At 43.8% G+C, this 18,038-nt stretch overlaps 1 protein-coding gene across 6 annotated transcripts in view; it reads right to left on the bottom strand.

Annotated features, from left to right (window-relative positions):
• Window positions 1-9,064: 9,064 nt before the first annotated feature.
• The window catches only part of DAB1 (DAB adaptor protein 1), a 1,219,211-nt gene continuing 1,210,237 nt past the window's right edge, over window positions 9,065-18,038 (bottom strand). For all 6 annotated transcript variants that reach the window (XM_047788898.1, XM_047788901.1, XM_047788903.1 and 3 more), the window contains one exon: window positions 9,065-9,969. Coding sequence is in view for 2 of the 6 variants with exons in the window: in XM_047788901.1 (XP_047644857.1) it covers window positions 9,925-9,969 (45 nt within the window). In the remaining 4 variants the exon portion in view is untranslated. The remainder of the gene's footprint in view (window positions 9,970-18,038) is intronic.

Below are 18,038 nucleotides of genomic sequence, written 5' to 3'. Positions count from 1 at the left end.
TGAGGGTCTTTTCTTTCTTTCTTTCTTTTTTTTTTTTTTTTTTTTTTTTTTTGCTATTTCTTGGGCCGCTCCCGCGGCATATGGAGGTTCCCAGGCTAGGGGTCCAATCGGAGCTATAGCCACCGGTCTACGCCAGAGCCACAGCAACGCGGGATCTGAGCCGCGTCTGCAACCTACACCACAGCTCATGGCAGCGCCGGATCGTTAACCCACTGAGCAAGGGCAGGGACCGAACCCGCAACCTCATGGTTCCTAGTCGGATTCGTTAACCACTGCGCCACAACGGGAACTCCTGAGGGTCTTTTCTATCCCTCTATGAATAGTCATGAATTTTTCCCATATACTTTGATGTTTACATGATACACTTGATACATTTGATGTCTATACGTGATACATTTGAGATAATTTTGGAATTTAATTAGCTATATGGTATGAAGAATCTAACTTACTCTAAGTGTTTATTGTCCCAGTTCCATTTGTTGACATTTTTATCCCCACTGTCTGAATACTTTCAATTATCCATTAATTAATTATACACTAATTTCTTGAGCTAATATCTCTGGCTTACACTGTTTCACCGATCGCTCTATTCTTTGTCCTATACCAATAACTTTAAATGATTTTAGCTTTATGTTTTGAGATCTGACAGTATGCCTATTCTCATTACATTAATTTTTTCTTGAATATCCTTCTTTGCTTTTCTCTTCAGTTATTCTTTAGTCTATTATCAATCATGAATATGTAATGGAAGATACAAAATTGAGATTATGACTGATATTACACTGCTGTAAACTGATTAGGAAAAAATTGACATTTTTGTAATCATGAAACTTCCTGAATTTGTTCACTTTATGCCTTTTGACAAGATTTTGTAATTAAAAAAGGTAGCCCTTATATCTTCAATATTAAATTTAGTCTTATTAGTAATGGAACCTATTTTCCCATTAAGTGTTCTAAAAGGTTATTTATAGTAATATAGAAAAGATTGATTTATATATATATATTTACTTTTAAACTAATCACCTAAATTCTTTTATTAGTTCTTACAGCTTCTGGTAGATATTCCTCTTAGAGAATGCTATCTTCAAACAATGACACTTTTCTCATTTTACATTTAAATACTTGATTTCTTTTTCTTATATGAGGGCACTGCACTGCCTTAAATTTCAGAATCATGTTAAATGATAAAGGCAATGGCTGACAGCCTTGATCTCCATCTGATTTTAATGGGGATGCCCTCAAGCTTCACTGCTACATTTCCCATTGGTTTGAGATTGACGTTCTTTACCACGAGAAGGAAATTCTCTAATTCTAGTTTCCAGCGTTTTTCTTGAAGAGGATAATGAATTTTATCAGATGCCTTTCTGGCAGCCTCTAAGATGAGGCAGTCTCTGTTGACCTATTAATTGCATTCGAAGAATCAACTTCATTTGGTAACGGTTTCCAGCTGTGTTTCATTTGCTAATCTTTAATTTAAAAATTTTTGATTATTCATTTGAAAAATTAAGCTGTAATTTGTACTACTTTTTTTTGATGTTTCATTATTTTAGCTTTGAAATATGAATTGGGAAACTGGTTTTTCTGTGCTATGCTGTAGCTTAAATAGTGTACCATTTTCTCCCTTTATTTACAGCCACTCCAGGCACACCATGCTCACTGGTCCTGCCAGTTCTGCCACAGCTTTTGCCTCTACTGCCAATGCCACATGATGAACTCCTACTTATTTCTTTAGACCCAGCTCAGCCATCAGCACTTCTGTACAGCCTTTGCCCACCATTCCCATAGTAGTTAGCTTGTATCTTTTCTCCAGCGCGAATCCTACCATAATTTATTCATCTATTATTCTCCTTTCCCCCACCAGAATCTGAACTTACTGAAATGGTTACAGTCACATACGCATCTTGAAATTTTTTTTTCTGAATATCTAGTGATTATCACAGGACCTGGTGCATGGCATGGGCTTAATAACTCATTGTCACATGAATAAATCCGTGACAGATTTTTGCTTAAAGTTTGCCAGCAGAAAAAGTTCCAAGAGATGTGTTTCTTTGCCTTTGACAATAAAATAGAGATAATAATCACTCATTGCCATTCTGTACACTTCGGAGAGTTACTGTGCTGGGATAATAGGTGTGAGAGGATAAACTATAAAGTAAAAGAATTAAATATAAAAATACACAATAGCTACCAGTCTTTCTTTGGTATTAATAATAGGTGGTGTGTATTGAGCATTTACTTCGTTCCAGGTATGAAATTATCAAGTTATGTCACCTAAACTTGTCTTTTTTGTTGGTGTGTTTGTTTTTTAAGTGGCTGTACCCATGGTCATATGGAAGTTCCTGGACCAGGGACTGAATCCAAGTTGCAGCTGTGACCTACACCACAACTGCAGCAATGCCTGATCCTTCAGCCCACTGGGCTGAGCGAAGGAGCAAACACACACCTCTGCAGAGACTGGAGCCGCTACGGTCGGATTATTAACCCACTCTGCCCCTGTGGGAACTCCTCATGGCAGCCTTCTGAGGTAGGTACTATTGTCTCAATTGCGCATGTGAGTGAACTGAGTGTTAGAGAACATAAGTGACTTGTCTGAGGCCAAAACAACTGGAAAGCCATGGAGCCGGAAGCTACACCAAGACTTTATGAATTCAGTGTCCACCCTCTGTAAGCTACTCTAGTGACTTGCCAGTAGAGATGGCATGATCCACGTGTGTGAGAAAAGAGACAAATAATGACAAGCAAAGGGTGACGATCTGGTCAAATACTCTATTCCCCAGGTTCTGCCCAAGTTTAGTGAACGACAAGAAGAAAGACAACTATGGAGTTTCTACCTGCTTGACTTTTGCATCATTTGTCTCTTTTCTGCTAAAAGTGGACTATCAACTAAGGTTTCTTTCACTTTTAGTTTATAATAGGATGTTGCTTCATTCTACAATGATAAACAGGACTGCAGATCAATTATACTCTAGTTTTAAAAAAGTCAATGACAAAAAAAGAAATGCAAAAAAAGTAAAGCATTAGTTACAAAAAATAAAGCTATGCTGACATTCATAAAGTTTGAATCAAGTGTGAAAAAACATCATCAAAAAGAAAAGACTAAAGACAGACTGTGTGATCATCGACCCTCTTGCTTTTACCTATCAAAGTCCGAAAGGACAGAAGACAGGTAAGAAGAAACAACCTCCAGGAGTTCCCATGGTGTCTGGATGAGGACGCAACTTCCATCCCTGGCCTCACTCAGTGGGTTAAGGATCTGGCGTTGCTGTGGCTGTGGGGTAGGCCAGCAGCTGCAGCTCCGATTCGATCCCTAGCCTGTGAACGTCCATAGGCCACACGTGAGGCCCTAGAACAAAAGGAAAGAAAGAAACAACTTCCCTTGACTAACTAGGTTCCTAGATTCTTGAGCTCATGGCCCTGGGCTCTGGGTGACCAACTTCTATCATCTGAAATGAGACAGCTTTCAGGGCGGCTCCCAAAGAGGCATGGCGGGGCTGCTGACAATACAGTAGGAAGGAGGACGGTAGAGCATTTTCCTGTTGACAAGGTATCAGCCCTGATTGCTATTTTTCCCTCTTCTACCATCCCCATAGGTTCCCCACTCCAGGCTGTGACCTCAGAAGTGGCAAGAGGCTGTTTCGAAGATTAAAGACCCACGTCACCAGAGGCTGCTGTCTTGCAAGAATATTTAGACATGTTCCACTTGGCAGTCATTAATGTTCTTCAGCAAAGGAGGGAGAGAAAAACCTGTTCAAAAAGGTCCCCTCGTCAGATCTCTGTATCTTGGATGATAAAATGAAGGCTAGGGTTTTGTTTTGAAATTAAATCTTCATTGGATCACATTAGGGTTATTACTGTTCTTGAAAATAAAACTGGATGTTTTCCTCTCTCTCTTTTGTTAAATCTACAGTCATTTACTGAGGAGTCAAGTTCGGTACTGAATCAGTAGGATGATGCGGGGTGCGATTTTTCTAATGCAATCGACACTACTTGGAATTGAATATAGAAAGACACAAAAGTATTTCATTGAGAGCACGTGAGCAATTCACATCACCGCAACCTGCCTCCAGAAGGAACTCTGGAGTAGAGGAAGGACCCTCAAAGGTTAGACCCTGAGAACGACGTCAGCTCTTTGGCTGTTGATTGACGGCTGTTTCATAACATCTCTGAGTTTCAGTTTCCCAGGCTGTAAAGTGGGGAGCATATTTCTCTTCTCTCAGGGTTTGTGTAAAAATTTGTAAATCGTAGCTAGAAAATGAGTGGCACATGCAAGAGCAGCATAAAAGTGGCAACTATTATTCCTATTTTAACAGAAATACTGAGAATTAGTCACTAAGGGGCTTGAAAGCCGTTTACCTCTTAAAAAATCTTTCAGGCACCACTGCTCACAATTCCCTTGAATTTAAACATCTTTTAAAAGGTTTCAGTGCTTTGAAGGTTGATTTCAATGAAACCTGTTTTTATTCTACACATTTTTCCTACTGTCATTCTGAGTAAAACAAAAAACATCTACTGTCAAAACAACAAGGGTTTTCTCTCAAGCACAAAATGAAAGCAGATCTGTCTGGCTGATTTATTTTGGCATCCGCCTGGCAGTTAAATAGGACACTTTTTAATTTGTCACTTCTTTAAGATTCGTTTAGGTTGGAAAAGTAAATCACTGGTGCTTGGTTTCTGCTAAACTTGAACTAGAGGGGCAAAAGGTATATTTTTTATCCCTTAGACACACACCCTTTCGAAAGTGCTCATTCAATAAGAAACTAAGAATTTAGCGACATACTGAAATACCAACATCTAATAATAATAAATTTACTTTAGGAGTTCCCGTCATGGCTCAGCGGTTAACGAATCCGACTAGGAACCATGAGGTTGCCGGTTCGATCCCTGGCCTTGCTCAGTGGGTTAAGGATCTGGCGTTGCCATGAGCTGTGGTGTGCCTTGCAGACATGGCTCACATCCTGAGTTGCTGTGGCTCTGGCATAGGCCAACGGCTACAGCTCTGATTGGACCCCTAGCCTGAGAACCTCCATATGCCACAGGAGCAGCCCCAGAAAAGACAAAAAGACAAAAAAAAAATTTAAACTAGAGGAACTTAGAAATCTAACATATTACCAAAGATCAACTAGAGGACTGGAAAGAAGTATAGGCGGTCAGGATTTTCAACAAGACTATATAGAACGATTTAAAAGGGTGACTATTCAGTTGTTAAAAAAATTATGATCAAATATGAGCAAAGAGACTCAAAATTCAAATCTTAACACCACCACCTGCTAGCTGAGGAAGTTATTTGATCTCGCCATGTCTTAGTTTACCTATAAGTTGGGGAAGAGAAAACAGACATGCAGCACGGAGCATCTATCAGGCACCAGTTAGCTGCTCAACAAGCATGAGGCACTATTATTCAGAAAGGCTTCTATAACATTGTCTAACAATTCAGTCCAAGAGCGAGCCTTTCTTACTGTACAAAAGTTGCTACTTTTATCTGATTGATGGCCCAAATTTATTTTGCTGGAATCCTTTATCTCACTTTCTCAAAGTTGGTGGTAACACCTGTTTAATACTTTCTGTTTAATGAGGGCACGTGTTTACACAACCATTAATATAAACATTTCTAAACAGAAGTGTTTTTTTGGCATCTCAATGACCTAATCATAATCTGTAATCTAGCTGATTACTGGATCAATGAACTGATTTAATAACAAGAGGAAAATCACACACATTTTTTTTCTTCTGATCTTCAATACTTATACAAGTCAAGGTTCAGCTTCAGATTTATTTTCCTTTTCTCTTTTTTGGTGTGGCGTATGGGACTATGAAAGAATATAAGTGCCTCCTTCTTTGGGTGCCTTAAAGCAGATGATTTTTTTTTTTCCTTTTTATAGTTGCACCCATGGCATATGGAAGTTCCCGGGCTGGAGTTGAATCAGAGCTGTAGCTGCCAGCCTATGCCACAACCATAGCAACAGCAGATCCAAACTGCTCCTGTGACCTAAGCCATGGCTTGAGGCAATGCTGGATCCTTAACCCACCCAGTGAGGCCAGGGATCAAACCCGCACCTTCATAGAGACGAGTCGGGTTCTTAACCAACTGAGCCATAATAGGAACTCCCAGATGATCTTGATATGAAGTACAAGCCAAACTCTTTGAAAGTCTAGGTTAAGCTTGGTCCTTCCAAACAATAGTGTAACAGGTTTTTTGGTTTGTTTATTTTCATTTTGTTTTGAGAAGACACAAATCCATAGGGTGAGTCTGGAGGTCTTTTCCCAACTTTGAAAGTGCCATGCTAAAGGCGGGTTCAAACCCCACATCTACACACGGTGTGCTGTTTCTGACCACATCCTCCTCATTCCTCCTGTGGTTGATTTTCCAAGTGTAGCCTGGATTGAACTGAGGACCAACTGGCCTAACTCCTCCATGATGCGTTTTTATTTTTATTTTTTTTTCCCCTGGCCCAGTGCCAGGATAACAGAGGCCACCTTCGTGTGGGGAGATGAAAGCTTTGAGAGAAGCAAGTGCCTCTTGCAATCCCTCACCTGAATATCCAGTAGCACCTTGTGGAATAAAACCAGGCTAAGCTGTTGTTCTCAAACATGTTTATTTGTAACAGTTTTACATGGCGTGTTACAGAAATTAATGGAAAATTTCTAAAAATCTTGCTGTTCTGTTGAATGCATTGTACATAAAGTTAAAAATAATGTGTCCCATATATGTTAACAAACTGTCATCTGAGGTAAAGTTAAAGTAGGTCTAGAAATGTACTGCAACAGTCATTTTCTCTTTCTCATCTTTATTAAAAAAATATGTGTCAGAATGCAGAAATTGAAATGAACCAAACCCACAGAGAAAACTTTTTTTTTTTTTTTTTTTAAAGGAGGTGCCTGGTACATTACACGATGGGGTTTCAGTAGACACTGGGATGAGTACAAATTATCAAAAAGTCTTGCGGCATGGAAAGATCAGAGCGCTGTGGGGGATGGGGACGGAATGACAGGTGGTGTTTCCCTGGTTTCAAAATTTAAAGTGACAAATTTCGTGCTAGTGAAGGATGAGGCATTAACAGTTGTACACGTGGATTTTTTATCGCTCTAACTGAAACGGTGCAGATGCCCCATGGCCTTTCGGGACCAGCACCTCAGCTCTCATTTGGAAATTTCACGGTCTTCCTGGGATAGGATACGGTGGTTCTGAGCTCACCACACAGTGCTTCTTAAACAGCAGAATTCTGCCAATGATAACATGGGTGGCAGGTGCAAATCTTGACTTTGTTTCCCTCACTTTCCCTCATCCCATGGGGCCATCTTCCTTACGTTCTGAGCCAGTTATGTTTTCAACCACATTCAAGGAAGGATGACAAGTCCACTGGGCTGTCACTTTTGGGCTATGACATGAGCCCCATACCATGTACCTGATGGACCTGAAGCAGTAACATCAGCCAGAGTTCACGTGCAACGTGTCAGGAGCAACCCACAGAATCAGTGTACAGGGTGTGATACTGCAAGACAAACTCTAAGACAGCCATAGTGAGGGAGAAGATAGCACCACTGGTTTAGAATCAGAATCACGGACAACAGAGCAACTGAAGTCACTTCCCCACGGGAATGGCCTATCTTATCGAATCCCCAGAAAACACAACTGAGCTGATTTCAGGACAACTCGGATGCATATCCCACCGTCTGCCTTTTCCCCTTCACGTGGAAGGAACTCATCAAAGGTGTATGCACGTTCCTGGAGAACTGATGCCGACCGACACATGACAGCCACAGAGGAAGGTCAAGGGCCCTTTCCACCTTCCTGGTTCTTCAGATCTTCCACATTAGGGTGGTGGGTCCATATAGCCTGTAATGGACACTTTCCCGGTTTCCTTAACTGGAAAGCATTTAGATCCCAGTGACCTGAACGTGTCTTATTTGGGCTTCAAACAGTAACAGTTGCCTCGACTTACCCATTTTTTCCTTTGTGAACAAGTATACCTTCTCCCGAATCATTTCCATGTCTATGGATAGGAAGAACCAAAGCACACAGGCCAATTTAAGCCAATTGTATCAAGGTAAATGCGACTCGTCAAATTTTAAAACCAAGTCATCATAATTACCCCGTCCCCAATCCAATTCATCAAATGACTCCTTAACGTTTTCTTCTTAGTGTTAAACCACTAAATTCAACATACGGTAACTGCATAGGAATGTCGGGAAAACACATGTGACCTGTAGAACAATTCTCTGTAGGGCAAAAATATATAGATTCTTTGTGAAAATCATGTGCGAAACGTACGAACCGAACACTGCACTTTTTGTCTCGTAAGTGTAAAAAAAAGGAAGCTTAAACTCTTCTGTTTCACATACAAACAGTCCAGGGACTTCTAGCGGGGGTGGGGCAGGGGTGGGAGTGGAGAGGTGGGAGTGAGTTTCAGAATCTGAAGGACAGGCCTTCAGACCGAGGACTGTCTCTTGTTTCACACAGAGGGCGGTACTCTTGCCGAAAGCCTCAAGGAGATGGTGGAGTCACGTGCTCCCGGCCTGATCACTAGCTGCTGATTGGCCAACTGCTCCCACCAGCTGGCCCTGAACTCCAGCTTCCCACCAGATGCTCCAGAGTAACATCTGCAAAGTGAGCCCCCATCCATCAAGTCTGTCACATCTTGCACTCAATCAGCTACCTTCTCTACAGTGTGATGGCATTATTAAAAAGCATTTTCATTAACATTTATATTTACAAAAAAAAAAAAAAAAAACTGGCAATTTTTTTTTTTCATTAGAACTCCTTAAAGCCATTTCCCTTAAATATTTAAAGAGTTTAATGGTAAGGTTTTTTTTTTTTTTCAAGGTATAAAATAAAAATTCCATTTGAATTTTCTGATGTACAAAAAGAGATAGAGATGAACCATCCTGACCATGGAATCAGTTTGTTATGCTGAATATTCATGTCACCGTTTTTCCATTAGAAAGTTGGTTTTTTAAGTACCAGAACCACATTACTAGGATTGTACCAGAATTATTTGGCAATGACTTTTCTTTGAAAATGGCACATGGAGAAGACACTTGTCTGCATAGCATCACAGCAGCAAGATATCGGAAAAATAAAAAATATCATTTTATTGTCCTTAGAGTTTAGAGCTTCCTAGGTAATCAGATGCATTTTTCATCTTTCTCATCAATGGGATTCGATGTCCTTTCCTACTCACAGAGCGAAGGTTAAACCGAAAGCTGTCTTTCTTCACCGGGATGCAGAATAGCTAAAGGGTTGTTTTGGCAACATTCTCAATCAAGAATCATCATCAATCACTCATTTGTCTTGCGATTTCAAGTTAATTCATTTCATACAAGGCTTTTTTTTTTTTTTCCCCCAGTTAGATTTCTTCACCAATATCTAAAAAAAGTCAAAAGCAATACAAAAATTTGTACACCCATTAATTCTCAAACATGACAAAGAAAGGAAAGGGGAGAGATGGCAGACCCGGCCTTGGGGGGTGGTGATGATGACACTGAGGAACTCCCGCTTTTGCCTCAATGACGTCAGTGCCACCCCTGATGACACTCTCTGAGGCCTGTTCCTCCCAATCGGATGTCTTTACATCGGTCAACAGGTAGAGACATAAAAGGAGAACTATGGTTTCACACACGAGGTCATCTTAAACCCACCCTAAGGGAGCTTTGAATATGTATTGGGCAAGCATTTGCTTGACTTGTGATTCCATGTTGGGTATGATTTGTTTATACTCTTGGGTGGTTTTGTTTGTTTGTTTTTGTGCTGCCATAAATATCTGCCGTAGTTGCCAAAAACTCTCAGTTCCCTCTTCCAAGCGAGTTCCATTGGGCAATCATGAATTTCTTCGTGGGATGAGGTGAGGTGAAAGAACACAAGAGAGCCTGTCGTGATGCTGATTTCCATGCCGGTCTTGAAGCACCTGCCGCAAGCCCGTGTCAATGCTATTTCTTAGGTCTGTGGATCTGCGCATAGAGAGGCTCCAGCTCCTGGGAACAGAGGGACAACGTGAGACCCATTCTTTTCCCAAGAGGACTTTCTCAGATGGCTAGGGAAGGAGGGTTTGGGATTAGAACAGAAAGGTGACAGTTTATGATGAATGACTCAAGGTTATTTTTGGATTATCCGATCATGGTGCATATCATTTTGGCAACTTTTTTTTTTATCCTTAAGAAGCATGACTCACCCAGTTGTGCCCCCTGGTCTTCCAGCTGAGCCTAGCTGCCCTGTTAGGGAAAGGGTAGGGTCTAATAGAGAGAGCTGGACCAGCTGTGTGACACGGACAAGATACTCACACTCTCTGAGCCTCGGTTTCCTCAGCTATGAAAGGGGAACAGCATGGTTTATCCACAGGGTTCTCGGGAGAATTAGAGATACTATCTCTACAGCCTCTAGCACAGTGCTTTGGAAGTTATGGGTCTTCAGAACATGGTGACTAGAGTAGGTCAAGTGAACGTTTTCCCACCACGGTTTTACGAATACCCCCTGGAGACTGTTGGAATTCTATTTCAAACTGCTCTTTGATGTCAACGAGCAGTGAGGACGGGATATGTGTTAGAGCAAGAGAAAGAGCAGTTGTGCCCTCTGCTCTCAGTTCAAACCTTCTGGGACATGTTTCTCTCTACTCTGCTGTTTGAGGTTTGGTCAGTCATTCTCCTGCGCCCGTGTGGCTGTCCTGAGACCTACACAAGGGTTTTCATCAGCATCTGACACAGTAAACCTTCCATCCAAATGTAGATGGGAAGAGGTGCTTGGCATTGTTGAAACCCCTTCAGACTTCAGGTTGAAAGGGACCAAGGTGCACTGGCCAAGGAGATCAATACACTGGTCTGAAGCATGCACAGGCGCTTCTGTTAAAGTTGACCTTTATGCTGTCACTCTGGGGTGTTTGTACCAGAATTACATGGATACTGATATCTTAATTCTGTTATATTTTATGGTTTAGCCCACCTCCTGCCACGTAACTATAAATTGTTTTTAACTGCTTATTTTCCTGAACCATCAGGTTGAACTGGTATCTATAGCCCCCCACTATGTGTCTGGCATCACGCTAGGTATTTTCAAGTACATTGTCCTTTGAACCCATCACAAGAGCCTTGTACAGCAGATGACTTATCTCTTTTGCAAATGAGAAACTAAGCCCAGAGAAGTTAAGTAATCTGTCCATGGTCAGACAGCTAGTAAGTTTGGGACATAAGATCTAAAAGTAGGTCCAGTGCTTTTTTGCAGTCTATTACAACAGTTGCCATAAAAACAAAACAAAAAAGCAAAAAGACAAAAAAAAAAAGTCCCCAATTCCCACCCAACCCTGTAGATTGAATCTACAGTGTTGTAGAGTGTCCTATGTTATCTGGCGAATGGTCCTAGGAGTGGCTTTTATTCTTTCCATCTTCATTTTGTAGATAAAAACTGAAAATCAAAGAGGTTGTGTGATTTCAAAGTCACTGTGCTACCTTTCATGGGTTTTAATACATTGTATTGCTTGCTCTTCTTGTAAAGTGGGGATGGGCTAGAAGATAATTTTATCCACACCCATCATTTGACACATGAGGAATGTGAAGCCCGGTGAAAAGAGCTTTTTTCTTCCCCAGAGTCACAAGGTTACTTAGTAACCATGTCGTGAACAGAATCCAGGACTCACGTCATCAGGTCCAGGATGTTTTCTTCTAGAACTTATATCTCTGTATTCTTCCAGGCAGAAGGTGCCTCCTTCGAGGCACTCTATTCTAACCTGACAGATGGCCGTTTTGTCCCTTGCCACCCATGGGACTTCAGACCCCCTTTGGAGATGTAAAGAATAAGCATAATACTTCTTCCCAATATCCAGTGATAGAAAGTAGGAAAGTCCATTCTCCACACCCTACTTCTGAGTTACCACTTTGCAGTTCCATCTGCTAGCACACAGTAGATGCTCAAGGAAGGTTTGTTGAATGAATGAATGACCAGGATACAGTTTGTTCTGTTTTCACTGTTCTGATCCTTTTATCTTCAACACACTCTCACCTGGCTTTATTCTCTCAAAATTGAATCAAGCACAAGCTAGAGTGGATGATTTATTAAGCACCCGATCTATTCTCCACCAATGACTAGAAATGTTTCAAATACCTGTTGTTAAGGCTAGACATGTAGCTTTCCCACGTTTGTCTTCCTGGGGTGGGGTGGGTGGAGCAAAGGTGGGGTGAAGGGTAGGGTCGTGAAGTCTAACTACTGGGAAACGGTTTCTTTTGCCTACGCTGGGCAAAGGATGCATCCACTTCCTTTCCTGAGTATCCTTTCTGAATATGCTTTTTGGATGCCCAAAGAAGTCAGGCTGCCTTGATCTCACCCTACAATTTGCTCTCTTCTAATTTTGGAAACTAATTTATTCAACTGAGAATGACACCTAAAAACAGAAGAAGACAGCAGGCTCAGACAGGGTAATTAATGCCACACTGCATTAACTTTCTGCAGCTGAGATAAATATTCACACATCTCCTGCTTGCCGGAATTCAGCTTCAAATACCCATCACAACAGTGGTAACGACTGCAGTCAACTCTCAATTATCCCCACTAATGAAGGGGAGCAGTGGTGTGGAAAACCCCAAGCAGCAGATAATCCCAAAGTCTGACACCGTGATGCATTATACGGTGGGGCAACAGCTTTACCTTCCTTGTTACAGCATCTAAGACTGTCAGAGCTGCAGGGGAGCTAAGAAATCATTTGATCCAGAAATTTCTGACCTGACTTCTGGCAAGGTCAGAGTGGGGTCTCTAGGCTGTTTTCAATATTCCAAGAAGCCTAAATGGAATCACGCATTAACACAGCACACTGTTGACATTTTCGGGTTTTTTATTTTATCTTTTTGTCAGATCTGACCAGATCTCTGCCCTGCCTCAAATCCTTCAAAGCCTCCCCATTACCCACAGGGTGAGGTCAAAGCTCCTTCACTGGGCACATAAGACCCATTAGTCTTGTAGTCCATTAGAGCTAATAAATGCCCCTTCTAGACTATGAATCAGAACTCACCCTTCAGGTCATGTCTATCATGCTTGAAGAAAAGAAATTCCTCCTGCCTCTGTCCGAATGACCTTTCTGAAATGGATGTGGCCCTGCCAGTTCCCTGCTTAGAACCGCCCTCCTGACTCCCTCCTCCCCCAAGGATAATGCTGACCCCTCGGGGCGGCCACGAGGCCCTTCTGATCTGGCCCCACCTCCCGGCCCAGCCTCATCTCCTTGCTCTCCCCTAGGCCACTCCTTCCGCCCTGTCACCCTGACAGATTGGGATTTCCCATCTCCGAGACTCTGCTCAGACAGTTCCTTCTGCCTTCAGGGCCTCTCTTTGTCCTGCACCTAGGGGTTCAGGCTTTCAGAACCAGCTCACAGAGGAGGGCTTCCTGGGCCGTGCAGGCAACACGGATCACTCTGCTCCTGGACTCCAGTGGTGCCCTGTGGAGACCTCCGTCTACACGGCCACCACGTTACCTCCTAGGGTCCTCCACACGGTGGGCTCTGCTGTTGCGACAGCTTGGAACCTGGGAGGCACACCCTCTAACAACACGGGGCACAAGGCTGCGGATGAGTAAATAAAAGGTGCTTCTCTGAATGGGAGTTGGCAAATACTAAAGAACTTCAGGCTCATTTTGAATCTGACATCTTCACAACCTTCCTTTCCAGAGGACAACAAAGTACACAGAAACCATGCAGGAAAAGGAGAACAAATCAACCTTCCGCCCTTTGATTTAAGTCAAATGCCCTGTTTTCTGGGAGGCGCAATGAAGGAATGCAAGCAATGCCATGTGAAACTGGGCAGATCCAGGCTGGTACGCTCATTGTCAACTGCCCGCAGCCCAAACCCACCAGGAACACACTTGCACTTGAACAAGTCGGGTTTAATACTCATTACAATGGGGGGAACCACAGGTAGGTCTGGAAGAGGTGGTTAGAAGGGGCTTCTTCCAGGGTTAGGGTTTTAGGAGATGTTTAGGGGGATGGTCAAGAAAGTGAGGTTTCTCTCTGGTTTGAATGCTTTCAGGAAGCAGGAGTTACCTTACTCTTACCTGCAAGGCAGGAAGCACGGAGCAAGGCTAAAGCCAGGAGAGAAGACTCTTTGTTTGCTTTTGGAATTTGGACCATGTTCATGTTTGCTGGGCTCAGTGAGGGTACCAAGCGGTCTGGATTTGCCTTGACCCATCATGGTCACAGAGCGCCTTGTCTGATGCTGATGCCCTGTGAAATTGTGCATCAGAACACCACCGGGCCCAGCTCTGAGGGCCGGGCGGGTTCCTGGCTATTAGGCTGCTGTTCTCTTTCTCACTGTCACCTACTTAGAAACCTTAAGCCTCTGCGCAGGTTACTTCATTCCCTTGAGCGTCAGTTTTCTCATCTGTACAGTGAGATGAGAAATCCTCTCTGTGAAAGGTGTGGTGAGGACTGAAGGACAAAATACGCATTGATTGTCTGGCATGAGCCTGGCACAGAGGAGGCATATCCTTATGTCTGGGTGCGTGGCTCTACTCCTCCTTTACAGAATATGGTTTTAGGCCGAACAATCGCTCAGAGGTGGCTTTCCAAATGGCCCCTCCTTCATAATAGCACAGTCCTTCATGGTATAACTGGGCTCTGTTAGGAAAGCTAATAACGGCATGAGATCTGCCCTGGGAAAGTGGGGAAAGAACGTGGGATCTGGTTGCAAGGCCTGGTGGATAATAGAGATGTCCACGTGTTTGCAGACTCCTTTAGGTAAGAAGTCTGAATTCAGCGGAATCAGAGAATTAGATGATAACAATAGCTTATATTTACAGAAATCTTTACGGTCTAGAAAGGGCTTTCCTCCATCACATATGTGACCCCACCCTGGATCATGGCAACCTGGGAATTCCTACTGCCAGGTATAGGGAGGAACCAAGGCTCCCCCGAGTTTGGTGACTGGCTCTAGATCACTCAGCCAGTACACGGCACAGCTGGGGTATAACCAGATTGGTTTATTTTTGTTCACTTTTCAATTGCACTACAATTAAAAAGCACTGTATTTGCCATTTTACTCATTTTTAAGCATACAACTCAGGGACATTTACTACATTCACAATGTTGTGCACCCATCACTGCCCTTTCTAAATCTCTCTTTCTTTTTTTATTTTTAGGGCCGAACCTGTGGCATATAGGAGTTCCAGGCTAGGGGTCAAATAGGAGCTGCAGCTGCCGGCCTACGCCACAGCCACAGCCAAGTGGGATCCAAGCCACGACTGCAACTTACACCATATCTTACGGCAATGCTGGATTCTTAACTCGCTGAGCAAGGCGAGGGATCAAACCCACATCCTCATGGATACTAGTTGGGTTCGTAACCCACTAAGCCACAATGGGAACTCCGCTAAATGTCTTTCTTTATCCCAAATAGAGGCTGTACCTATTAAGCAGTAACCCTTTGGTCCCCCTGACTCCCAGCCCCTAGGAACTAACCTTGAATTTACTTTCCAGCTCTATGAATTTATCTATTCTTTTTTTTTTTTCTTTTCTGGCTGCCTCTTGGCATATGGAATTCTTGAGCCAGGGATCAGATATGAGCCAGAGCTGCAGCCTACACTGCCTGCACCTGTGGCCATGCCGGGTCCTTTAAGCCGTTGTGCCAGGCTAAGGATCGAAACCTGTCACCTAGGGCTGCAGACATGCTGCCAAGGTGATCCCATTTTGCCACATTAGGAACTCCCCTTTATTTATTTATTTATTTGTTTATTTTTGGTCTTTTTTTGTCCTTTTAGGGCCGTACCCATGCATATGGAGGTTCCCAGGCTAGGGGTCTAATTGGAGCTGTACCTGCCAGCCTACGCCAGAGCCACAGCCACGCCAGATCTGAGCCGTGTCTGCAACCTACACCACAGCTCACGGCAATGCCAGATTCTTAACCCACTGAGCGAGGCCAGGGAACAAACCTGCAACCTCCTGGTTCCTAGTCAGATTCCTTTCTGATCTGTCCCGAGGGGAATTTCCTTGGGGCATAATTTGCATACAATGAAATGTTCCCCGTTTCAATGTGCATTTCGATGAGCTGTGATCTATACATACCCATCTGGCTCTCCCCAGAGCAGTCAATCTATAGAACATGTCCTTACCCTAAAACCTTCCCGGGTCCCTCTCAGCCAGCCCCTCACTCCGGTGTGGCAACCACTGATCTGCTTGTGACCACTGTGGATTAGGTTTGTTTTCTCGAGAGTTTCATGTAAACACACCCAGCTCTGTCCAAGCGCACTCGCCTCTTCACGGCCACAGGATCCCTCCGGGGAGACATCAAAGCAAGAAGGGCCCTCAGTCTGACAGTTCCTTTCCTCCAGGAAGAAACAGAGGTCCCCAGGAAGAAAGAGAGGTCCCCAGATGTAAGAATCGTGTTCCCCAAAGTCCGCAGGAAATAGTGGAGAGCCAGGAGGGCAGCCCAGGGTCCAGACTCTCATCTCTGTGTCTCTTCTCTCACTTTCCCTACCTGTCCTCGGCTGTCTGTCTTGAAGTATACAGGCAAATAGCTTCCTAGGCCACATTCAGAGGAGCTCCTTTGGAAAGCCACCTAAATTGTGCCCAATACTTTGCATCCATTTCATTCTTCTTGGGCTTGTTTTTGGAAAGCTTGGCCACATGGAGCAAAGGTATGTCCAGAACAAATGATGGGTGGGGGAAGACGTGGCATGCTGAGAAAGGTGGTCTCAGACGAGAGGTCAACGCGCCATGCAGTCTCGTTGCTAAGCAAGCCCATTTCCAGCCCATCTGGGAGCCGGGGGGGTGAGAGCCACACTGAGCCAAGCTGGGGTCAGACTGCAGCTGGGAGGCGAGCCAAAGCTTAGTCCCTCAGCATCACCCTGCCTCGGCAGCAACTTCAGCCTCAGGGTCTTTTGGCCCCAACACGTGGGCCTAGTTCTTTGCCTGGCTTGTCAAAATGAAAAAGGCAGTGGTAATCAGAGAGTGAAAATAAAGCTGACATAACCAAAGCTCCATCTGAATCCATGAAGGATGCATGGGTTTTAGAGCCGCAAAGACTCCAGCCATCTTCCTAATGCCTCGTATGAACTGAGGCAGGCATTTCACCTGGGCCTCAGTCTCTTCATCTGTACATTGGGGTCGGTGACATCACCATCATAGTGACAAGTCATAGGTGACCTCATATGACATAAAGACTTCTAACAGGTGGTGTCCCTTTTATTCAAAGGTAAGGGAAACAAACACAAGCAAAAAAAAAAACAAGCCAAAGGCTGAACCACTTTCAGCCTGAACATCTGACCTTCAGGGTAGGAACGACTTCAAACACAGGATGGATTTATCCATGATGCCTTAGAGACTGAAGGTGCTGCCAAGTGTGCTCGCTTCCTGGGGTCTCCGGCTGCCAAAACCCACTTGGTGAACACACAGATGCACAATCTGAGTTCCCAAGGGGTGTGCATGTGTTCTGATGAATTTTGCATTTTCCAATACTAACAACTGGCACAAACTGTCTGCTTTGCACACGTCAATCAGCGGTTCTCTGCCATAAGCAGGTAGGCTCCTGCTGGTCAGGAGTGGGTCCCGGACCTCCAGCAGACAGTCACTGGGACCCCTAATGAAGTCAACATACTGAAGGGACATTTGAGCTCCCCTTCATTATCTGGGAATGAGCCAGCCCAGGCGACGGGTGCTGCTGGAAGATCTTGTTTGAGAATAGGGTCTTCCATGCTCTCGTTGGATGACCCCAGGCAAGTTAGAAGGCCCAAGAATGTGAGAGTCAGAAGGGCCTAAGGGAATTGCTTTTTTTTTTTTTTTTTTTTTTAATCTCTTTAGAGCCACACCCGTGGCATATGGAGGTTCCCAGACAAGGGGTCGAATCAGAGCTGCAGCTGCCACAGCCACTGCAATGCCAGATCTGAGCTGAGTCTACGACCTACACCACAAGCTCACGGGCAATGCTGGATCCTTAACCCACTGAGCAAGGCCAGGGATGGAACCCACATCGTCATGGATACTAGTTGGGTGTGTTAACTGCTGAGCCATGATGGGAACTCTGGGAATTACTTTACAGAAGAGAAGACCAAAGGTCAGAAATTGAAGCCATCTGCCTCAAGT

The sequence above is a fragment of the Phacochoerus africanus genome, chromosome 8 (genome assembly GCF_016906955.1).
Source record: "Phacochoerus africanus isolate WHEZ1 chromosome 8, ROS_Pafr_v1, whole genome shotgun sequence".
Lineage (NCBI taxonomy): Eukaryota > Metazoa > Chordata > Mammalia > Artiodactyla > Suidae > Phacochoerus > Phacochoerus africanus.
Note: the sequence above shows the minus strand (reverse complement) of the source record. Positions and strands in the feature narration are given on the sequence as shown.